This window comes from Argopecten irradians, chromosome 16 (genome assembly GCF_041381155.1).
Source record: "Argopecten irradians isolate NY chromosome 16, Ai_NY, whole genome shotgun sequence".
Taxonomy (NCBI): Eukaryota; Metazoa; Mollusca; class Bivalvia; order Pectinida; family Pectinidae; genus Argopecten; species Argopecten irradians.
Genome location: NC_091149.1, coordinates 17677118 through 17702490, shown reverse-complemented (window position 1 = coordinate 17702490; position 25373 = coordinate 17677118). Strand labels below are relative to the sequence as shown.

Genomic DNA, 25373 nt, shown 5'->3' with positions numbered 1-25373 from the left:
TTAAAAAGTAAAATTTATAAAATCACTGACTGACTTCAAGGGCCGGATTGGCCAATATATAGTGTTTATATGTCTTTGTTTCTTTCTGTATCCGAACTCATGACCGTTAAGGCCCATGGGCCTCTTGTTTCTTCACATAAGTATGAAAAAAATCGGCTAATTAAAATGTAGGATTTAATATGAATAGAAAATAAAATTGAAAATCCTAAGAATATCAAGTCTTAAATATTGCTGAAAAATATTGAATTCAATAGGACAAAACATTACTCTAAATTGTCTGGTTGCGACCGCGATGGCCGAGTGTATAAGATATCCTAATGTATTACCACAAGTCCTGCACTTATAGGTTGTGGTTTTGAATACCAAGAGGGGCAATTCCCAGCTACTGACCACTGGTCGGTAGTTTATTTCCGAGTACTCCAACTTTCCTCCACCAACAAACCTGACACGTCCTAATGCATGAATCCGGCGGTTAATAGGACGTTAAACTAATAAAAACCAACCAATTATCTTGTTAATTCAAACGGGACAGAATAGGACGGATCTGTTTATCACAAGTTCCTACTTCCACAGTTACACGATTAGGTATTGTGCATTTCCGTGCATCATATAACGGGTTTAATCGTGTTGACTTGCAGTTAGGAATTTGATATATTTGATATATTCAAATTGCAAAGGTACCGCATGTTTTCATGTATCGTATATTGTAAGCAAGCTTTCTTTAGCGTACGATTTACGTTCACGAAATTCGCTATCGAAGTAATTTGCAAAAGTTTATCTCCGCAAATTGATATCAATTACGTTTATATTGAATTATATCTTCCTTTGAATTGCTAATGAATAAAGTTATTCGAATTTATTTAGAAATTGAGATAATGGAGTCTAATAGCCGCGAAAAGTTGGTTTACAGTACATGTAACACTTTGCACTGGCCATATCCGTGTTTAGATAGCAGAAGCATGCATCCAATCTTTAATTTGCATTGGTAGAAAGGCATATTAAGGATATTAACATCTTTGAATAGTCATCTACTTCGAATTCATCTTAGAGTGAATTAGAAATGACACAGACTTTTTTTTTGCAGCCGAAATTATTTTCGCATGCGATGTAATTTCGGTAAATTAGTCGTCAAAACGGAAAACGCCAAATTAAATAGTCACATATTCTATTAATAAATTACACTCGCGAAATTAATTCGAGTGAATTTGTGGTTAATAGATGGGGAAAAAAACACAAAAATTACAGGAAATAACATCAAGAAAAGAAATATATATGGAATATCAGGCAAAATGCCAGAAAATTGCAAAGACTCTTGGGTTATAAAATTCGGAATATTCTGGGGTTTTATATTATACAGTTACTTTTGTAATTGTCAATATCACCCGCAAGTTCTTTTATCGTTAATGAAGCCTACCTGTAAGCACTGATGCAGAATACGCATTTTGCATAACAGGCTGCAAGGTTTTCTTTATGTAGACGATAATTGGTATACCTAAATTAAACCTTCCCTGTGAACTATTACAACACACGTGCGACATTATTAGAAATCCAACTACTTGCACAAGATCCCTGAATGGATTTCAAAAAATACATCGATTATCTTAGAATCAATTTTTGTAGTACAGTTGTTCAGTCCATTGAAACTGACATACAACTCACCGTGTTTATTGATTGTGTCCCATGCCATACCTGGTTGCCACGCGACCACGCGGCGACAGTTTCTGTAGCTCCACCTGGTGTGTAGACCAAGGTAAGCATTACTTGATCTGAAACTGGGAACGAATTGCAAGACCATCCGATTTCTGTCAACATGTCATCTGTACTTGGAGCGTTCCGTGTTGCCCAGAAGAGAAAGTAAGTATATTTTAACATTTTGGAATGTAGTCCAACATATTGTTTTACAATACAAATGTAAAATGTTACTAATGATGTCTATTTACTAATCTTATCTGGAATACCATGACCTCTACTGATAACCTTCACTGGTGTGTCCGGTATTGAAACATTTCAATTTGTTTTGCAACCTTAGCATAATTCGAAATTGTGTGCAATGCAAACCTTATAGTATACACACATATATATATATGAAGGATTTGTATTCTTATCGTAAGGTGCATTATATGTGATATGACAAGCAATGGTTTATCATTTTAATAATTTCAATGTTTTTCATAATATTCCGTCTATGTCAAACCATTTCAAAATAAGTACACTATATGTTAAGAGAAAGAAATTCGAAATAATTGAATAAAGACCTTTCTTGGCTGTGTAGAATGGCTGCCATTCCAATAACATATCTATGGAGAACATTGTTTGCACAAGAATCCTGGGACACCCAACAGCTGATTCTCGCATGACTAATTGATTATGGTGATCCACGCACCGTGTATTAAATACAATCATATTACTCTCGGGAAAACACTAACGAGTTATTCCATGTTTTACAGGGACTGCATTAATACTAATATGAGTGCTTACACAACCAGTTCTTATTTCTATAATAGCAAACTATCATTCTAAATTTTTGTGTTCAAATATCCTGGATTCGATAGCGTTTCGTCAGGACGTCCTGATATCGATCGGTTTTTTGTTGTTGTTTGTTTTTATATATATATATATATATATTTATTTAAATTATTTTTTTATATTCCTACACAATATCGAGAGAACGAGCTAAACTGCTACAAGATCTTACAAAAAGTCTTTATGTCTCAAAATATTCAATTTCATTTTTCTTTGCGTTTTCAAATATGTAAATATTTAAAAAGTACCACCTAAGGTGAAGTATATTGGTATCTGTAAGTTGAAATACTTGTACAATAAATTACAGCTTTACAACAAATGACACTGCTTAATATCTTAATTCTTTAAAAATCCTAAATTCTTAATTTTCGATGTGAAAAAACATTGTTTAATTAGACATTGCAAATGGCTTCCTGTTATTTCATGTTCATACAGTGGCACTTAGATAATTTCGACACATCAAGTGCTTTTTAAAGATGCTCCACCGCCGACAGAGCATTAATGGTATTCTTCATTTGAACAACAATTGGTGTTTAATCATGTATATATATGTCTAATTAACACAAAAAATGATATAAAATAGTTTCTTTTGCGTTTGGAGCATGCGCAATCAATACTTCATTCGATATAGGATATAGTGCCACGGAATTTTTTCGGGATGCAAATGATTATTTTTTTTCATATTTTCAACTTGAAGTATAATTTGAACTTAAAACTTTTCAATGGTGGTATTGGTGTAAAGTAAGTAACATTTGTATCTGAAGAAAAATATCAAATCGTCTGATCCTGTTTTTGATAGTGAAAAAACACCATTTGTCAGCGGTGGAGCATCTTTAATATTTAAGTCAATAAGTGGACATTTTCTAAAAAAAAAAATTAAAAAAAAACCAAAAAAAAACTTGCATATCGATGTGTATCTCCCGGATAAAAATAATACGATTTATAATGGTTGAGATGAGTTTTACGATGCATTTTTCTAAACTAGTTCTCATTTCTTGAATAAAAATATCTTGCAAACGTTGCTTTTACAATAACAAACTAAGAGGTTAAAACAGCGGTTCAGAAGGCGAGATAATTTTAAATTATATATAAAAAAGGGTTTTTGACTAAAAAGGGGAGAGTGTCTCACTTTTCGAGATGCAAAATGCACCTGCTTGAAAGATAAAACAATGGTGAAGAGTGATTTTTACTTTTTAAACACTATTGTATTAGAATTAGTCGGCTCTTACAAGAACTACTGTTATAGGTATTGTTTACTATTGTTATTCCTTTTGTTTCAGGTATCATATGAATGCAAAGATTAATTTATATGGAAAACATTATTTTTTTTAAAAATTATGATCCTCCCAAACCAAAGTTGCTGAGTTAATTTTTGACCCGCATATTGGTCCTATTCTTAATGCAAACTTTACTGAGTATCTTCTCACTTTGTATAATAATAAGACTTTCAGCATTACATTAAAATTTTCTGTTAAATCGTTGAATATATTTATAAGATTAAGTTAACTCCCATTATCAATTACAAAATGTATGTCAAAATACAATAAAAATCATCAAATACCTTTAAATACCGTATAACTGGTAAGTTTTTCGGGAATGCATTCGTGTTAAAATGGAACGTTATTTAGGTGTCAGAAAAAAATAATCAATTAAAATAAGTAATAAATATATCATATGTACCTTTCTGGACATAATGCAAACATCAAGCAGAAATTTTAGGCTTCAAGATTAAGTAGTACAGTGTATTTGCGATTTTTGTAACCGAAAAATACCCGGACGATGCGGCACATCTGATAAAACGAGAAATGTTTAAATAACTATCTTTGAGAAAGAAACATTCTCAAACGGAACATAAGAGGAAATGAATAGGCATTCAGACGTTATGTCAAATCTTTTTGGCATTATACAGTTTTGTCAATATAATATTGGCAATGAAAATTCGAAAATTAAAATTCTCAAATCCATATACGCTTATAAATTATCTCTGCAATCAACACCGCTTACCTCTGTTAACTTTTTGTCTTCCTTACCATATCAATTAACATGGATTCGAGTCACTACGCTGATTGTTCACATGTTTGAAAAACACTAAGACTTGGATAAAACATGCTTGATGTGGATACATTTTAAATTTCACTATCATATATTATGTATTACGTAAGCTTAATATATAATATAAGAAATTTTATTTTATAATATTAATTATTATATCATATATTATCCCGCCTCAGATAAGAATATTGTATTCCTTTTGGTTAAAATGACGTCACGTGATATCCAAGATATAGTCGTATCAGGTTAGTAGAAATTCTATCATGTTTGGACGATAGACTTTTCGTTCTTTGCCCCTAACGTCATTAGCAACAAGATGGCGATCAAGTAACGCTTCACGGCACGGCACTCAACGAGATGGAGACAAAATGTTTGAATGATAGCACTGATGACCACTTTTAAAGCAAATCGAAATCGGCAACACTTATTTAGGATTATTTAACAGAAATGGACCATGACAACGCATTCTAGTCTTAAATGAGGTGAAAATTGTTTTAAGTTTTTGGTCGTTTTGGTTTCCATACTCAATACACACTGCATTTTGCAGTTACTTCATTGAAAGGGTCTTCGACGGGATACATTTGTTACACAGTTTGTTAGTTTGACCGAATACGGAAATATTTTGGGTCCAAAATAAACATGTATCAGGCTCGGCTTAGCCTCGCCAGCAGATATTTATCTGCCAACCAGATTGCGTTTATATCTCCAATAAATGCAATCTAACAATCCTTTAATTTTTATATTTACATTTAATTTTTTAGTTCAAAGTAAATCATAATTTAAATACAAGTGAACATTTGAATTTCCCGCTTCAGCCATTTAACCTCAACAGCCAAGTTCAATGTGATAAGAAAATAGTCCCTATAGAAAATTGAAAAGATAACAAAACTTCAAAGTTTTTTAATAGCTTTTCAGTTTACTTTCAATTATCCAGACATTTTAAAGATTTTTTTTATAAGTTTCATAACCAAACTGGTTCATTCAACTACAATATCAATTTTCCCGCGCAAACTAACATGGTATTAGTAAGCAAGACTCACGATCATTTATGTAGATATTGCTACACCAAGTCTAGGCTGCATTTATTGGCTAATAATGCAGATCACGATTATCATTAGAGTATTGGGAGTCTCTGTGGCAAATATAAATATTATAAAATAATAGTAATCTTACTATATAATATAAGTGATCTTATTATGTGTACAAAACGTTTGCATGATGATTTGTTCTTCATAACGAAATCGTTTTAAGTCGTTCCTATCCCATTGTCTTAATACTTATACTTTTCCATTCGTCTTTGCATGTTACAAATTTAGCTCTGTTTCAGATAGGTATCAATGGTGACGTCATTATTTTGTGAGCGAAATTCTGGTCGTTTTCTCTGAAAAGTGTGACTTCATGCTCGCAAACACATGAAGTAACAATCAATACCCAACTGCAATGGCAGATAACCCTGAAAAGTGCAAATACAGAATTGCGAACCGTCGATCATAACTATGAAAATAAACTATTGACTTACCACAGAAAATTGGAAAAATGGCTTTTGAAACTTATTTGTTGGAATAGGGTTCTTAACTTTGAAACGTTACTGTTTTGAAACGAAACATATTTGATCTTTGATATTTTGAATACAACCTAACGTGAAAAGTTATACTCTTAAACAAGTCTTGAAATCCACTTCTTATGCTCGATAGTGTTTTTGACTCAATGAACGTTAACCATTTGTAACTATGATACTAACAGTATGAAAACTAATGGATTGAACAAATTAAAAATAGCATTGGTTTTTGTACGGTACTTGGTTTTAAACAACCAAGTGAACCATTTGCAACTTGTTTACTAACAGTATGAAAACTAATGGATCCAACGTATTTAAAAGAGTTGGTATTTCCAGGGTAATTCATCCGACAAACTTTATGTTAAACGGACAGCTTCGAATTACCTATGTTAAATATGAATGACTACGTCGTGCATTTATATGTTAAATGTCCCCCACCCGATAAATATTTTATAGGAATAGTACATAATTGTAATGTTTAGCAATATTTTTGTCATTCAAGTATGGAAAAACTAGATTAACCATCTCGTTAACATTATCAGAATGTAGCAAAATGAACTTTAGAATATATTTTTGAATTCCATGGTGTCCTCGTATGTAAATTAATACCATAACATTATTATGCAAAACAGAGACTAATCAACAGTGTTCACTTATATATAGGGATACCTATTCATTATAGATAAACCTATCCTCTTAATGACACTTCTGATAAATATTGCCCTGTCATCTCAGATAAATATCGCCCTAATGTCATCTCAGATAAATATCGCCCTAATGTCACCTCTGATAAATATCGCCCTAATGTCATCTCAGATAAATATCGCCCTAATGTCACCTCTGATAAATATCGTCCTAATGTCACCTCTAATAAATATCGTCCTAATGTCACCTATAATAGATATCACCCTAATGTCAACTTTGATGAATATCATCCTAATATAATCTGTGATAAATATCACCCTAATATCACCAGAGATTAATATCGGCCAAGTGTCACCTCAGCTAAATTTCGCCTAAACATCATTTCTAACAATATCGCCACAATGTCACCTCTGATAAATGTCAACCTAGGGTAATTTCAGATTAAATCTACCCAATGTCATCTCAGATAAATATCATCCTAATATCTCCTTTAATAAACGTTGTCGTAATTTCACCTATGATAACTATTGCCCTAATGTCACTTCTAATAAATATCACCCTTTTGTTACCACCTCTGATGAATATTGCACTAATGTCACTTTCGATAAATATCGCCCTAATGTTACGTTTGATAAATATAATAATAATTTCACTTCTAAAAATATCGCACCAATGTCATTGCTAATATAAACATAGAAGTAATGTCACTGGTAATAACTTTTACTGCAATAGATGGATATACAGAGTGTGGCGGTTCACACATCATTCCTGCATTCGTCCACAGAACACGTCAGTGTTATTTCTAGCATTTCCTATTATATGTACGCTTGACTTGTTACTGTGCATCGATCTGTGGTTCTGTAGGAATGTAGGCCTAGTATTCTGTCACAATACACAACACTGGCTCCGCAACCCCTGTCTACTCGAGTATCGATCAGGCCGTCCTACGTATCAATTTAGTTACGTATTTAAATATATGTGGTATAGGTTGAAAAGGATCCGTCAGACTCTTATTGTGTATTTATTCAGCATCCATTACTTTTTTGTCCTAAAGGTTTTAACATTTGTATAATTTTAAAGTGCTGAGCTAGCATAAAAATCACCAGGTGTACCTATTTATTACAGGTAGTATCATAAAATCACCAGGTGTGCCTATTTATTACAGGTAATATCATAATGCAGTGCTAGGTCAATTAGAAAATAAAAGTTTGGTAACAAAATTAAAATTTTTATGATATTGTAAAAAAAATATAAATTGCTTTCATCCAAGCTCTCATTCATGGCTCAACAAACCCACGTTTTTATTGGTAACGCCCCTTAAAGTGACATATTTAACGGATAGTTTGTATCTAAATGTGATTAGAAACATGGCCTTATGTGGAAGCATGTGAATAGCAAGAAAGGCTATTGTTTTGATGTTTGAAACCAAATGGGATATGGAAACGACCCTTAATTTTAGCATTCATATCTAAAATCAATCACAAAAATGGCGTTTATATCTTGAGGCAAACAGAGATATTGAATACAAGAAAAAGAGGCAAAGAACTACCAAACAACAGAAGACAAATTTGCATTCAAAACCCATTGATAATTTCAAATAATAACATAGCGATTCTGTTATGAACGAATAATATATAGGTAAATAAATATAGTGTTCTTGTTTGTTTGTTTGTTTGATTAATTAACGTCCTATTAACAGCCAGGGTCATGTAAGGACGGCCTCCATTGTATGCGGTGTGTTGCGTGTATGTTGTGCGAGGTATGTTTTTGGGAGACTGCGGTATATTCATGTTGTGTCTTCTTGTATGGTGGAACTGTTGCCCTTTTTATAGTGCTATATCACTGAATAATGCCGCCGAAGACACTTAGCAACACACCCCACCCGGTCACATTATACTGACAACGAGCGAACCGGTCGTCCCTCTCCCTGTATGCTGAGCGCTAAGCAGGAGCAGAAACTACCATTTTTATAGACTTTGGTGTGTCTCGGTCAGGGGACAAAACCAAGAGTCATCCTCACAGGGGCGAACGCTCAACTCGAGGCAAAAAATGAGGCGGTGCCAAGGGAGGCAATAGCAAAGATAAAGTCAGTTAGGAAGATGAGAAAAGATAAAATCCTAAATTTAGTCGCCTTTTACGATCATGCAATAGGGACAGCAGGTACAATTCTAACGCCCTACCTGCAGGGCCTAAATGAGTTTTAATTTCATGTATGATTTTATGAAATGAGTCTGCAAAGTTTTATTTTTGCTAGTCAAACTTCAGAGACGTTATTAATAAGACAGTTTTTTATAACATAATTTCAACAACATACTTTTCAAGACTCAAATTCAAAATGTATTTCAATTAATTCAGCGGAGACCGCCAGTTTGTGATGACGCCTCAACACCTGACGTCACGCCATTGTTTACAGAGTCATGTCATGACGTCACAGGGTATTGTCAGCTAATGAAAGTGCTCATGTTATATAATACCCACGTGCACCACTGGTGACATATGGAACATATTACAATGATCGGAGTCACTGGGTACCAAGAGGATTATGCTAAAATATACCATGCTATCTTTAATTATTACACTGTAAGGTTGTTCTAAATTACTAAATTATTTCCGTTAAAAGATCATTTTCGAATACTTTCTTAGAAAAACGTTTCATAAATGCTATTCCGACTTTGCATATTACATAGTTAGCTCCCTTGCGGCGCGTTATACCGTAATATGATGCAGACAACAAATACACGTACATGTACATATATGAAATATAAATCCTGAAAGGATTATATTTAAACCTAAAGAAAGCGTAACAATAAGTCAGAAAAGATGCAGCTGAGATATAAGAGCTGTGCCTTTAAAGGCGGAATATTTAAATTAAAGAAAAAAAATCATATAGAGTAACAAGAGTAAAACATAGAAACGGAGATTATTTGAATGCTGAGTAAAATATAATTAATATCTCGAAACCTGTATATCAAAATGGGAAGAAGGCGAACTAAATGGTGAAGATCAAATCTGAAGCTCAACTTCAAGATCAAGTACTTACATGTATACGTTTTATTTGACGTGTCGGTATATTCAGGTAAACATTTCAACGCAAGCCTTGCATGTGTTTAAAATAGATTATATATGAATTGGAAGGGTGACATTTTTTGTTGCTGTTCGCCTTTTTTTTTTTTTTTTTTTTTTTTTTTTTTTTCTTTTGTTTCTATTGTTGTTTTTGAATTATTATTAAAATATCATTTAACCAACAAAAAAATTTTCAGGGCGGAAAATTTAAAGATAAAGAAAAAACAACAAGAAATGAAAAGGGAAATGAAGGCCAGACAAGCTGAAGCTGCTCCCCCATATCAACAGTACCAACACCCTCCCCCAGACACCTTCGGAGGCGCTCAACCGTGCGCTCAACTGTGGGAAGACGTTACATATGATGATTCACCATTCGCACCTGACGTTGTTTTCGACCCGGAGTATTCGGAATGGAAATTCATGTACGGACCAAATGAACGTCAGGAAAAACTCTACGTCGTCAGACTATGTAAGTAGTTTGTTTAATGGTGACGTCATCGCTATTGTTTGAAAAGTGTGACGTCATCAAAGTATGCTTGATATTACAACATTTGATGTAAATCATTCTGTTCAATATGAAATAATGTATCAAATAGACGTCACTGGCATCTATGATGTACATCTGGTCTCGTTAGTATGGCCCTGCTGAAAGTGACATCCATTGTGTCTATTGCGTGTGACGTTACCAGTACTTTGTAAATATGACATCAGTGTCTTTCCGGTGTGACGTTGATGAACTTATCTGAAGAATTCCCTGTTGTGGTAACAGATGTTGTTTTTTGTTTGTTATATATTTATTTTCAAAAATTGCCTCAAATGTTTCTTTTGCTGGTAGAGAACAGACTTTGTTTCAATTTCTATTTTGATTAAGTTAGTTACCTTTTGTTACCCTTTAAATCACAAAACCAAAGGCTATGATTATTGATGTAACGTTCCATCATGTTTGGGGTTTGTTTTGTCCTACTTCTATATTAGTATATTGCTTTTGTTTCCGAGTTCAAAATAGTATCTGTTTAAAGGTCACCTTTGAACTACATCATGTAAATTACGTCCTTAATGGACAGTTTACGTATGTTGTTCAATGAACTGTATAATCTTTTCATGATGAACTAAACATATTAGTTTGCGAGCCGACCTATTGTCAAATTTAAATATCATATTGACGTTCATCAAATCGACCAAAAACGTCAATCAGAAGGCGACTGTTAATAACAATATCTTCCAAATGGACTCAAAAACCATTAGAAGGTAATTATTACAGACATTTTTGAACAAAATATTGTTTATCGTTTAAAATTCAAGGTGTCAGTATTTCGCGGTTTCCTATACGGACAATATTCACGGATTTTGTGGTTCATCTCTTTCATGAATTTGTTTATTGCATATGTGTATACGACATTACATCATTACATGTCTGACATTAGTGTCTAAAATTCGTGACTATCAGGTAAAACGCGAATAATGCGAAACTAAACCGCCCGCGAATTTTAACCACTGTACAGTATTTTGTATTTGCATAATACAGAGTTACAAAAGAATGAGGTAACAATCGATACCTTCCCGCAACGGAGCAAACTCTGGAATATGCAAAAACGGAGTATATAATATCAGTTTGTAGTAAGAGTTTAGGTGATGAACAATAAGAAAAAATATTATTATTATTATTATTAGATAAATAGATAATACATTTTTTTCAGAGGTCGTCATTTATTTGGCATTTTTTCCCTAAATGATGAATTTACTGTCGAAAATTGTCTGAAAAAGTATTTTAAATGTATAAAAACTTTTAAATTTGTAATCCATTTTTTTTTCAAAATAACATAAAGTTGAATAGTGTTTCGAGATAGGTTTTTCAATTCAGTAAAATAATTGTTCTCTTTTGATGTGTTCAGAGGATATAACGAAATCCGCCAAAAACAACCAATTTATAGGTTTTGCGACAAACATATCTCAGTCACACTTGTGCTCATTCAACATACATTACAGTTTTTATTAAGAAACATTGAATTGATAATGTCATTACCTCAAACAAGGTGAACGAAATTATCTATGTGATTCCCGAATTAAAAATATTGCAACGTATTCCGAAATCAATATGCTACGATGTCGTTATGATGGACAATAGTCTATTTGAAAATATATTGATTAAAATCGAGCCATGCATGGACTTTATTTATTTAAGCAGAAAGGTGAATATTTATTGCAAATAAGGTTATAATGTTAGAATAAACAATAAAACCAGATATGGTCCTAATGGGCACATGTTTTACTCAAGGTCGTGGTGTAACTGTTGATTTTGTTGGTGATATTGTTTTAAATGATTTGTAAATAAATATAAAATAAGACAGAGATATAAATGAAATCAATATATTTGAATCTTTGTATCTACAAGCGTAATTTATCAGACGCGTTTGAACATGTATACTTGTAGACCAAATGACACCTTGCTGACAATATACCAAATGTTTTGGAAAGGATTTGTATAGGCTTTGCCTGTTATCTAATCAAATTGTTAATACATGTACATTGTACTTTTTAATATTTATTATATATATTATAATTTTGTTAATATTTATTGTATTACCAATAAAATATTTTGAAATTGAAATGAAATATACAAAATGTAGATAAATATATATATATATATATACAGAAAAAAAAATCATTTTTTCTTTCCAAGGACAACACGAACTATATCGAAACCACGGTATAACATTGTTTTTGGCAGCATAATATTTTCACTGTACATATTCTTTTTTTTAATCAAAGAACATTACAAGAACGTAAGCTGGTTTTTTCACTACACTATCTGTGTATGTTTATTATGATAAACAGACAAACCACAAATATGTCTCCCTAGGGATTAATTCGAAAACTCAAAATCACTTTATAGAACCTTGATGGAACCGGTTCCTTGTTGCAAACGGTTACGCTCAGAAATAAATAAAAAGTACATACATATTGAGAAGGTATGAAAATAATTATTTTGAAACAAAATGTTTCCATTTCAAGAAGAAGTTTATTTATGGAATACCACAAGACACCAATTAAAATATTAATAGTACAGATATCTAAATACAGATAATAAGCAAGGATACATCGTGCACAGCTTTGCGTTAAATTGAGATGCATAATTCATTTCAGTGCAAAATCACGCACAATATTTACTTTGTCATGAAATTTCTAAATGATCAGCATATTGGCCAGTATAGTAAGGTTTCCGGGTTATGTCAGTTTTAATGACTATCAAGTAATAAGGAAAATGCCAGACAAATACATCGGAATAAGCAGTGATTCGGTTTATACAAGTTACACGTAAAACTATTTTTGAATTCAGTTTTATTGTTTATTTTCAATTAATGTCCATGCTTTCCTTCACATTTCACAAACATCAAAGGGAGACAATTCACTGAAAAGTCTGATTTTTGTTGTTTTATGTTTCAGATCGATCAGACAGAATTCTGTACGTGAATGGAGAAAAGTTGAGTGATTACATTTTGGTAAGTAAAACAAACCTATCCATAACAACAATCCAAATTCAAATCGTTCGACATATCTTTCCTTAAAGACTATTGCCTGCTTCGATTTTTTGAGATTATCTTTCGTAAAGATGCTACACCGCTGACAAATGGTATTTTTACACCATCAAAAACAGGAGCAGACGAATTAGTATTTTTTCTTCAGTTACACTAGTTACTTACTTAACGCCATTACCACCATTTAAAAGTTTGAGCTTCTAATTGTACTTAAAGATAAAAGTATTAGAAATAATTGAGTCTCGACAAAATCGTTGTTTTCAAATGAAAATCGTTTAAACTCTATCGACGGGGAGCATCTTGGAAGAACATCGTATATTTTAGTCCAAAGAAATAATATGATATCAGAATACTCCCGCAGATAAATGTCCAAATAACAATTTTAAATTGTATTCCATTACAAAGAAATAAGACATGCAAGGAGCTGGACACGCATAGTGAACTAATTTCGTACATTTTGTTAAGTCATGTTGTGAGGTTAACTAACATTTCATTAGCTTACATAATGAATGCTTGTTTGGAGTTGGAATAACAGGGTATTTGTATGAACAAAATACCATGATCAGAACGTGAGAGGTGGATGGGACATACCGCAATGGGACAGAGATTGTTACATTATCCCCCTCATTTGATTGCGGGGGTATACAAATTGAATATCATCACATAATAAACAGGGACGATACATTCTGTACACGACCAAAGAAGACATCCCCAAAGACATTTGTAATCTCAAACTTGTTAATAAAGTAGCATTATTGATGTGGTAAGCTATCATTCTTATTCAAGAACTGAAAACTTGTTGGCGTTTAATACACGGCCCATTGAAAACACAATATTCAAATATAGTTCGTTAAAAGGGAAATTGTGAGGTCTGAATCACCCGAACATAATTGATATTAGTGTTGTGTGTTGTTAAACAGAGCGGTGTGAAGAGGTTTTAGTCCACATGATACCGTCTCACCGAGTCTAAATGGAAGTCAACATTGCCATCGATTTCTATTCACCATTTTGAATATGTAACAAAACAAACGCCGATCCCGGCCTTCGATTTTTGTTTAGTATATATAAATGTAACTTCCGTTTAAATGGAAACAGCGGGGTGTCGATATTACAGTGTGTTTCATGAGTAGTTGAAACATACTACACGCATTCACAAAGGACTCAAACTAACCAACACCGTGGAATAACTCCTAATAGCTTCTGTTTACAGTTTACAGTTTACAGTTTACAGTTTTCACCTTTGTGTGGTGGTTAACGATTAAATTTTCTTTGTCAGAAGTTGTTATGTTCAATTTTTTTTTTCTTCCGTAAATACATATAATAGCATTTGAGGTATGCAGGTTTTTTCCCCCAAATATTACAAGTTAAGAACAGCCATCTTGTTTCATTACCTACGTATGAAAATCAAATGCCTAACAACACCTAGAAGTAGAAAGTTAACAGATCAATGATATTTGTGCCACCGAGCGATGCATATTGATTATTTCATGAGATATGGATTTTCTTCGTGCGCTTGTTGATATCATTGTTAGCGGAATAACTCTCAAACCGACCTGAATATATTATTGATGATGATAAATAAGCAATGTTATGTATAGTATATACACCGTTCTGGCCTTCATTGGCACTCAGCCAAACCGATTCTAAACATATGGATTATGAAAGGAAGACATATAAAATTGAAAAAAAAATAAGAAATATGAGGATATGCTTAGTTATTTTGTTGATGTAACCGGCACATAGGTAAACGTCCCTTATCAGTATATATAGGACACATTCCGATCTCCTGATAGAGGTAGTGGATGATATAAACAATCTAGACCTCTAATCGATTAGCAACTACTGAATATCTACCACATCACACTTCACAACTCTAGGAAGAAGCAGTGACGTCATAGTTTTATTTCTAGATCACGTGTCAATAAACTTCTTAAAATAGACTTTTTGATGTTTTATTGATCGTGTACATAACTGAAATATTAATAGATACCCCCGTTGGTGTTCAGTGCACTGCTCCTGCCAATGTTCAGTACACTTAACAAGACAAAATTGAACATTTCTGTTAAACTTTTAGGTATGTTCTGCTGTAGCAATAAACTTGCGATGAAACTAAACATCTTTACGGAATAGAATGACAGGGATACTTGATAATTGTGCGAAATCTTTCAACAAGATATAAAACCTACAACACCAAAGTCTTCTTTCATCATAATACTGCTAATACGTTTCTGTCATTAAAAAAAAGATTTTTTCATGCCTAGAACGAAATTCATTATCATCTTTATTTTTCTTGATGACGCGTTGGATTCCGTTTTCCTTGATAAATATAAGCTAAACATGTAAACTTAATTCAAAAAACATAACTTACATCACAAAGCTGATTTATTATATGAAAGGTGAAAATAATCTTTGACATTACTGAACGTATGTACATTGTTTTTGCATTTATGTGCATAACGCCGTAGGCTTTAGAAAATAACTACGTAATATTTTACATAAACTAATGACGTAAAATCAGTATTTGTCACCAGTCTATAGAATATTAAAGTCATCTCTAAAATGTAGCTTGATAAAGTTTGTCACTGATTCTAGATTCAAACTAGGGGGGGGATAGTATATTATTATTTACTTTTTACATAATTCTGCAAAGAAAATCCTATCAACAATATAGGACCTGTCGGTTTGCCGCGTCATAGAAATTAGGGTTAAACTTAAAAGATACCTTGCGCCATATTTGAAACACATGTTCTTTTTTTCTGAATCGTGTACGCTTATCTCGGTTGGATGCGTATTCGTTAAAAAGCTCCCATCATACATATGCTGTTTGGGCGAAATGACTACATACACAAAAATATGTTAGCTCTGGACACTATTTCATTTTACCTTTATGATTGGTCAATCCGGAAGGTCAACGGAACGTGATCTTTAATGGCATCCTAGTGCCTGTGTGAAAAGAATTGTCTATTTTTAAATGTTCAAATCATATTTCATCAAGATATCGGGCGTATATCATGCAGATATCGTTTTAACATTGTACACATTTATGGTGGACACAATCAATTGGTCTGTATTCAAATATCAAGTAATTTATAGATTTTTGTGAAATAAGTAAAAACAAAAGAAGAAGGAAACGCGGAAATCAAGATATCAAATAGAAAGGCGATTTTTTGCGTTTTTTTTCAATTTTGTGCCCTTTCTAAATAATCATGTTTACAATTTACAATGGCACTGACTGCATTAACCAGTAGTTTTTGACAAATATAAATAAACATAAGTGCATAATGATAGTACAGCGTGTAAAGGAATATGTTATGTCGGGAATTAATGCATACAATGTATGTCATTCTCTGCCATCGGAACACTTCAATAAAATAATTTTGATTTGATATCAAAATCATTAAAAAAGATGAGTTCCTATTGAAAAAGCTGTTAAGTTTAAGAAGTTGTCAAGGACTTGATGTAAGAAAAAAAGTTTTTTGTGAGGGATGCGAAAAGACAATTTTTTTAGAAAAAGGGACAAAATTTTAATTTATACATTTGTAGTTACAACTTTTACTTTTAATTTTGCAGAGTTTATTGATAGTGAAAACTAATGAGTGTTATGTTTCTAATTTCCGGCTTGTAACTGAAGATTTTTTTTGATATACAAAAATAATGCTTAAATCAAGATAACAATGTATGGTTTGCAGTGGTAATGTGTTAAATACTATTTATAATAATATTGTATTTGTCATTAAAGTATTTTGACCTCTTAAACATATGGTGACAGTGGATTTTGCCAAATCATAAAAACTCAAAAAAAGGATAAAAAAAAAGAAATAAAAAAATAATAATGCAGAAATAATGCTGATCGAACCCGCGACCATTACATTTTGTGTCCCATGCAGTATCTGTTACCCCAACAAACTTAAATGTATTGGATACAACGACAAATTATCTAGAGCTTGTATGTCCTCGGGGTCTTCCTATTAAAAAAAAAAAAAAAAATTTTGAGACGATCCCTGAAACAGTCTCGGAGTCCATGTCTGATCTGATGCTAGAATTGTCTACTGGCATGTTCTCGACCGTGTTCCAGTATTCGTCATGGAACAAAACAGCGGATAGCTCGAATCTCTGAACAGAAATATAATCCATTACCATCAAATACATATATTTACAATGTTAAACCATTGTTTTGTCGAACAGGTGTTAGGCCTGTGGTGATATTTGAGCCTTAAATTATGTCCGGCTTTTATACTTACAATTGCATACAATGTTTTCATAACGATTCACAGATACATGTATTATAAAAAATGTTGTAAAACACAAAAATTCAAATTCAACTTTTACGATGGGTGATTATCCATTGATAACTCGAACTCTCTGTATTTCTCGAACTACAGTTATTAAACAGGTCCCCTGCTGTTCGAGTTAATGAAGGTTTACTTATTTATGCATAAATTTCTTAAATATTTTGTTACAGGAAGAACACAAGGGAGGAAGTGTTATCATAATGCATTTCAACGTTGAAGGCTTCAAGTGTGAGATAAGGTCATCACTGAAAGGAACCCCCAATGACCAGAACCAGACCCTATTCTTTAACGGAAACCGCATACAATTCGAGGAGGACGCCTTTGACGCCGAATAAAAGTCGTTAAACAAGGGGATACCTCTACATTGTGCCTGTGATAACAAATTCTTTCTCTTAGATTTGATATTAATGTTTTGAATTAAATGTTTACCAAATAAATTGTCTTTGACAGTCGTCCTCTATTACACGGTGCGATTGTCAGCTGTGGCATTTGTTGCATCATTTTTGGAATGTACAATTTATCGATTTCTTGGTATTTACTGTATTTGTCTGATACAACTAAAACTCTAGACTTCGACCAACGTCTGATCACGAGGGCACAGCGTAACAAAAGGAGTTTATGTGATCCATTGCGAACGTTTTTGAGGTGCATGTGGTTGAGATGTATATACCATTCACATTGATTTTTCAAGTGATGAAAATACACTTCGACTCATTTTAACAAAATTCACAGCACAATCCGTCTTTGCATATTACAGAGTTAATTACCTTGTGGGTAGGTATCAATTGTTACGTCATTATTTTGTGACCACAATTCATGTTGTTTTCTCCGAAAACTACGTTATGCTCGCAAATACATCACGTCACAATCAATACATACCCGAAAGAGCAGATTACTCTGTAATATGCAAATACGGAATACTTTAAACCAAAATGTTTTCGCGTGCGGTTAAATTTCGCGATTACAAATCGCTAACAACAATTGCCATGAAAGGATATGAGTCTTAACTGCGACAACAATCGCAGTGGAAAACGCGAAATTAAGAAACGATGAAAATAAGTTGGTTTACAGAAAGCGATTATGTCACGATATAGAAATAGGGTATATTCTGTTTTCAATGTGCATTTGAAAACAGAAGCTGGCCGGGCACCACGTGCATATTAAAAGCACGTGCGATCTGCGTGTTAAATTTTGCATAAGTATCAGCCCTATATTTATAGGTAGAAGTTTAGTAAAAAGTAATAGATATGGAGACGTTTTTGTCAGTCATTGCAACAGATGGGTAGATGAACTTTCTCCCAGAGAATATGTATATAATTGATTGTAGATTAGATATAAATATCCGTTGTATTGTAGTTTTGGTGTGTCTGTTTTAAACTCCTTTTGTGTTATGTTTTTAGTTTAATTCAATTATGATACCATGTTATTTGAATGTGATGTGTAATTTTGTTTTTAACATGTTTTTAATGTTTTAGTGAAGGGTTTACTGATCATGTTTTTGAAGTTAGGCTTCAAATTTACAATGTATTGTACTGTTTTGCATATATGCTATTTGGTGATTCATCCATCTCGATGTAGTCTATGTATTCTACAGCGGTACGTATTTGTAATACACAGCGGCAGCCTCTACCAATCATTTTATAATCAACTCCTAGATCTTCTTAATATTGACATTTTAAAGAAGAGACGAAAACAATGCATGCCAATGAAATTTCAGTTTAATTTAAACGTAAATATTAAAGTCATAAGTACAAAAACAACCATGAATTCATTCATCGGAATCAGTACATCAAGTTATATAGGGCATAGTGTAATTCATTTTTTGGGATGCAATTATTTTTTACTTTCATATTAAAGTAAAATAACAAGCGTCTAGATCTCCTTAGTATTTGCATTTTACAGAATAGCTGAAGGTACAAAAATCAACGATAGATCCATTAAGATAAAATGAAAATATTTTGCAGAAAAATTATGTCTGAAGCTCACTCGTTCATAATATAATGTAATTAAATGGTTTATGCATCTACAAAATTGAAAATATTTCCTCTGATACAAAAACTAATTTGAGGTAGGGGAAGTATATTAATAGGTTACATAAATCACCATTTGAATTTCTACAGCAGCTGATGTAGGGCAATATCTGTATCATCCACATCCAGATAAGGTGTACCCTTCTAGTGGTTTGATTATCATTGCTTTGTTGTTAAATTTGTCTTAGTGTTTTGATTAGCGCTATTGGGAATCTGTATGTAAGTGGCGATAACGGCGTAGGGCAAGTGGCAGAGTTAATTGTGTTAACAAGTTATGATCATGTTAGTTGGGCCCATTTGTACCGTATTTCATCAAATTTATATATTTCGGACAATTAATCAACAAAATAGTTATGTTAACATTATGATCAATATTTTGTTTTCTGAAATCCGGTACAGTTGAGCCAATTGTCTTTCTATTATTTTATCAACGAATTCATTAACCATAAAAGTATTCAAATATTTCCCGAATGTATGACATAGTTATGTTTTATTTTCTAAAGAAATCAATTCATATTATTTAAAAATCCTTTAACATTCTCCCAAGACAGGATATTACAGAAACTGGTAAGTTAAAAATAGGGATCTTCAGGTAAGTTCGATGATGAATTTGTACATCGAATCTTTCCACTGTGAAGAAAATGACTTAAATTTAATTTCTTAATTGATACTTAGTATTGTATTTTTAAAAAAAATAACAAAACATGCATTACATATTTGTGAATTTTATAGTCCTTGATGGATAGCGATGAGATATTTTAAACTCTAATTTATCTTGAAAAGAAAATGATACTAATATCAATAACTGCAATGTCTATATTATATCGTGTCTTAAACTTAAAAGAATGACAGAATTTACACTGTGTTTGAATGTAATGTTTATCAAACTGGTTTATGTAGACTTTGACATAGTTACATGATGCTCTATATAATTGTATACATGTCTTGTTATAATAATACTGATTTGACAAGAACATCGATCAGTCCATGAGTTATTTTTTATAAAGTAGCCATTTTGTCAATAAAATTTATTTAAAAGTTTCATTTCGATATTATAAATGGTGAATTGGATGTCACAATATGTAAGAAATAAAACAACTCAAGAGTGATTTTTCTTAACTTTTTAAAGATAGATGTCTCTTGTTTTTAATTTAGTTTGAATCAAAATTGTTACGATACAATTGACTAACTTTAAAACAAATAAGATTTAATTATATAATTGTTTATCAATATGCATGAAATATTTCGCTTCAAGGAATGTGTTTCTGATATAAACATTAGTTACTTCGTCATTGTTGTTCATTGTGATGTCATCATAAATGTACTTTTATTTTCAATAACAACTTTTCATATTGTTTACATAAATATTATGGATTTAGATGAAAGCTTTACTTACAAAAGTTGGATACTATTTTTATTGAATGAATGTAAGTCGTAATCGTTTTAATGTCTGATAGCTATTCGCGTATGCAAACCAAATTTGTTTAACAAGTATCTATCTACTTGGTTTTTTTGTTTTTTTAAATTACCGAACTTGCTCCTGATTAAAATGTTCATGCCCCGAATAGCAAATTTTATTAAAACTGTAGCATTAGAATAACCAAATACATATTTCAAACAGACAATGCATTTGAATGTAACATTGTAATCTTTATTATCAGCGGAATAATTGAAAAAAAAATATAGGTAAAAAGAAATTGTATTCTTAAGTGGTCAAACGGTCATTAGAATATCGGGCGTCTAAAAACAATATAAAGGATCTAAGTAATTCATTAGGAAAATGATAATGTTGCTTTATCGATTTAGTATATATTAATTATGTTTCGTTATGGTTTTTAATTTTGGTTATTCATTATTCCGTGTTAGCGGAACTGAAACACTTACATTGTAAATAATTTTCATACATGAATAATTATGATCGTATAACTCATTTTTGACCATTTTTTTTTTATCACGAACAATATCTATATATGAAGTATTTATTCAGCATTCAAAGTGCTAGATAACAACATGATAACATGACTCATTTTAAATTAAAGCAAGGTAAAATTATTCTAAATTTAAAATCTTTTGATACATTATTAACATCAATCAATTTTCATACATAAATATCAGTCGATTGTAATGCATATAAAAGTAAAATGAGTGATATAATCAAAACTTTGATTCTGTGTAAACATTCATTTGTTGTGATAATATAAAATGAAAAAGTTAAAAAATGGGAAAAAAACTGGAATCCAATAAGTCACTGAACCGAAATGCTGTATTGGTGGAAAGCATCTCGGTAGCTACATGTATTTCTACTGTTTAATTATCTTCAATCATTTGTTAAGTGTTTTAGGGAGAGTATACGAAGTTAGAATTGTTACACATTGCAAACTAGAGAGTAAAACAAAAAGGATACAATAAATGAATTGTATATATTTTCAGACTGGTATGTTTTGTTACAAGGATCTATGGAATTGCAATGACATATATTCTGTATTTGCATATTACAGAGTTATCTGCCCTTGTAGGTAGGTATTTATTGTGACATCATGTGTTTGCGAGCATAACGTCATACTTTTCGGAGTAACCGACGTGAATTGCGCTCACAAATACTGAATGATGTCACAACCGATACCTATAGTACCCACAAGGGAGCTAACTCTATATTATGCAAAGACGGTATAGCGTGAAATGAAAGGTTTTCCGAACACGCATCCTTACGATCTACCACACATAACACATCCAGGAAGTCGAATATTTCAAGATTCATATTTATTTTCACAATTAAGGTTATATCATACCTGAAGACGGATACGACAAAAAACCTATGGCTTGTGTGCCATCATTGCCATCTAATTTCCATACCTTTGTTCTTGTGATCTCGATGTGAAGGGCACACGAAGCGCGAAATACGCCATGGGGATATCTATGAAGTGAAACATTTTATATTTACAAATCGAAGCCATAAACGCTTATTAACAATGCTTTAACCATAAACAAATGATGAGTTATGCAGAGGTATACTAAGACAGCGCCTTTAAATCCTTCACTTACGAAATAAGATATCCCCATACAACACACATACTGTAGATAGCGAAAGGCAAACACCCCATTGCTATACAGAAGTTCGTATTTGTACTACAGAGAAAGAGATTTTTATCAAAGAAGGGGAAGCTCTTTTTGCCTAAGTTTGATATCATAAAACCTCAATTGGGAATTGAAAGTACAAATATGACAAAAAAGAGCGCCTTACAATCATTCATTTACGAATTAGAATATTCTCACAAAGCCTTCAAATTACATACTAGTGGAAGGGAGACAACTCAATGTTAAAAACGATCCTATGTTTCAATACACATACAAAACAATCAGCACATACGGCTAGAGAATGAATGAACGTATTTTCGTTACAAGGTTTAATCAAAGTACTATGAATGGTTCGGTCGCGTTTTGGCTCTAAAATCAATCAAACTTGTTATTTAGTGATTAAATTGGTAAATATGAAATATATAGTACATCTTTGATGAAATAGGTATGATATTTATGTATCATTGCAGTTGTAGTTGCTATGGTAACAATCCTAAATATGCAAACTTATGAAAATGATGAAATTTAGTCATTTTGCCATTGTATTAAAAAGTTTGTCATCTAGAAACCATAGAGCGCATAATTGAACAAACTTTATATTACCCCTAAAGATGCATTTTAGGTACTTTCATATTCAGAATAAATGTTTGTTTGTTCGAGATAGCGCTTTATTGCTTCTTAGACAAAAATTATCACAAGTTCACAACATAGGCAAAAACGATAATTTTTTTCAAATTCAGTTACGTTATGCATATTTCGGATGGTTACTATGGCAAGTTAAAGCTGAAAAATTAGAAAATTTGTATTAGAATTACATCAGGGATGTAATAACTATGTCAAATGAAACAAGTTTATTTCTTAATTCTTAGTTTAAAAATCGATGGATTTGGGGACCAAAAAAGGCTCAATACCATTCATAGTCCTTTGAACAGTAAACACGTACTGGTATAAACATCCAGCATTGCGGACAATAAACGAAGAAACCAATAATGTACAATCAGAGAAACATAATCTTTCCTGAATGACACAATCCTCGGCGTCTTTTTAAACATGACTCAGATAAACTAGTTAACTAAAGAGTCATATATGGAGAGGATAGTATAATGCAAGTTGGTGTTGCTGTGTGTAATTCCCCTGTATTGTTAGTCAATGTTCTTACGTAGAAGATAAAATGAAGCAATCGGGATTGGTATAATTAACGTGGGAGCATATAAAGTTTTTTGTGGAAATTTTCAATTATTAATCATCAATATAGGATCTTAAATGAGTGTTCATTTCATACAACGAGTATGATTTTATGCAACGTGTCTAAAAAGTTTTTGTTTTTGCGAGCCTTGATGAGCAAACATTTAAATTTCGAGACGAGTGTCATAGAATCTCATATGAAATGAAAACAACTTTAAGATCCTATATTTAAAACAGTTGTCGACCTGGTTTTAGGTGGAGTTGTCATCCCTCGCAAGTGTTTTACCACCATGGTAGAATAATATGATCTTTCTCTACATTTAGGGTAGGACAGGGAGATCTCTACCCGAGATTCACGATTGTCTAACCCGAGGCTTGCCGAGATTTCCTTGCCCTACATTCAAGGTAGGCAATGATCCTTTTTCTGCACCTATTATTTACACCCAAAAATGTTAAAAACTCCACATACCCGATTTCAAAAAAGACAAATATATGCTGACTAACTATATAAACTTAATTATTTCATTTTACTGTGTCAAAAACCTTATTTAAACTTGTAATAAACAAGAATCTAAATCGTTTTGAAATATTCGAAATCAAAGAAATGTTAACACACATTTATCAAAACAATTTATATAGTCTTTTTACCGGGTAAACATCAACGAACATGTGAAGGAACATGTGAAGGCATGTGGAATTCAGATTCCGATGATCATGAGGTCAAATTTCAGCACGCGCGTGACGCACGAGTTGAGGTCAAAGGTGATATTGATTATATAATCAGACTGCTCAGATTAAAGCTTATTTGCACGTTCCACGCGTGCAAGCTGTCTTGTCCTGGGTTAGACATCTTTAACAATGCAGATATCTCTGTCCAATGGGGTAGAATAATATAATCTTTCATCCCCTTCGTGATGAGACAGGAGAATCTGAAGATTCTTGAGGTTTCAAACACTTAGTAGCATAGCCTAGTATTTGACAGCTTACAGCTGACAATGCAAGTTAAAATTATTAAAATGTTGTTTTTTTTAAATAAGTATACTCGTCGTTCAAAAATCGTTTATGAGACATTCCCCGGTTGAGGACAGCCATTTTTATTTTATATTCCGACGACTCACCGACCCCTATATAAAGCGCGTTAATCGACACACGTGCGCTCATTCATGTACCTATACACCTAGCAGTCCACAGTATATATCACCTACAAATATGTAAACAAAACCCTCACCTGTAAAACTATATGGGACTTTTTTTAGCAAGATAACAAGTCAACTCCTCTAAGTTGTCTCAAAATAAAATGTCAACGCAAGTGAATAGAAATCCAAACAATAATCCGTCCACATATCTCAACGTATATCATCGTACTCGATGCACTCAACTGACCATATACACGTGATTACGTACCTGACCCGAA

The 25373-nt window shown here is 32.4% G+C and overlaps 1 protein-coding gene across 1 annotated transcript; it reads left to right on the top strand.

Annotated features, from left to right (window-relative positions):
* Positions 1-1735: 1735 nt before the first annotated feature.
* Positions 1736-22122, top strand: LOC138310502 (uncharacterized). The gene is made up of 4 exons (XM_069251753.1): positions 1736-1854; positions 10039-10310; positions 13286-13341; positions 17840-22122. Exons 1-4 carry the CDS (start codon positions 1811-1813, stop codon positions 18002-18004), a joined length of 537 nt encoding a protein of 178 aa, XP_069107854.1. The 5' UTR covers positions 1736-1810; the 3' UTR covers positions 18005-22122.
* Positions 22123-25373: the final 3251 nt, after the last annotated feature.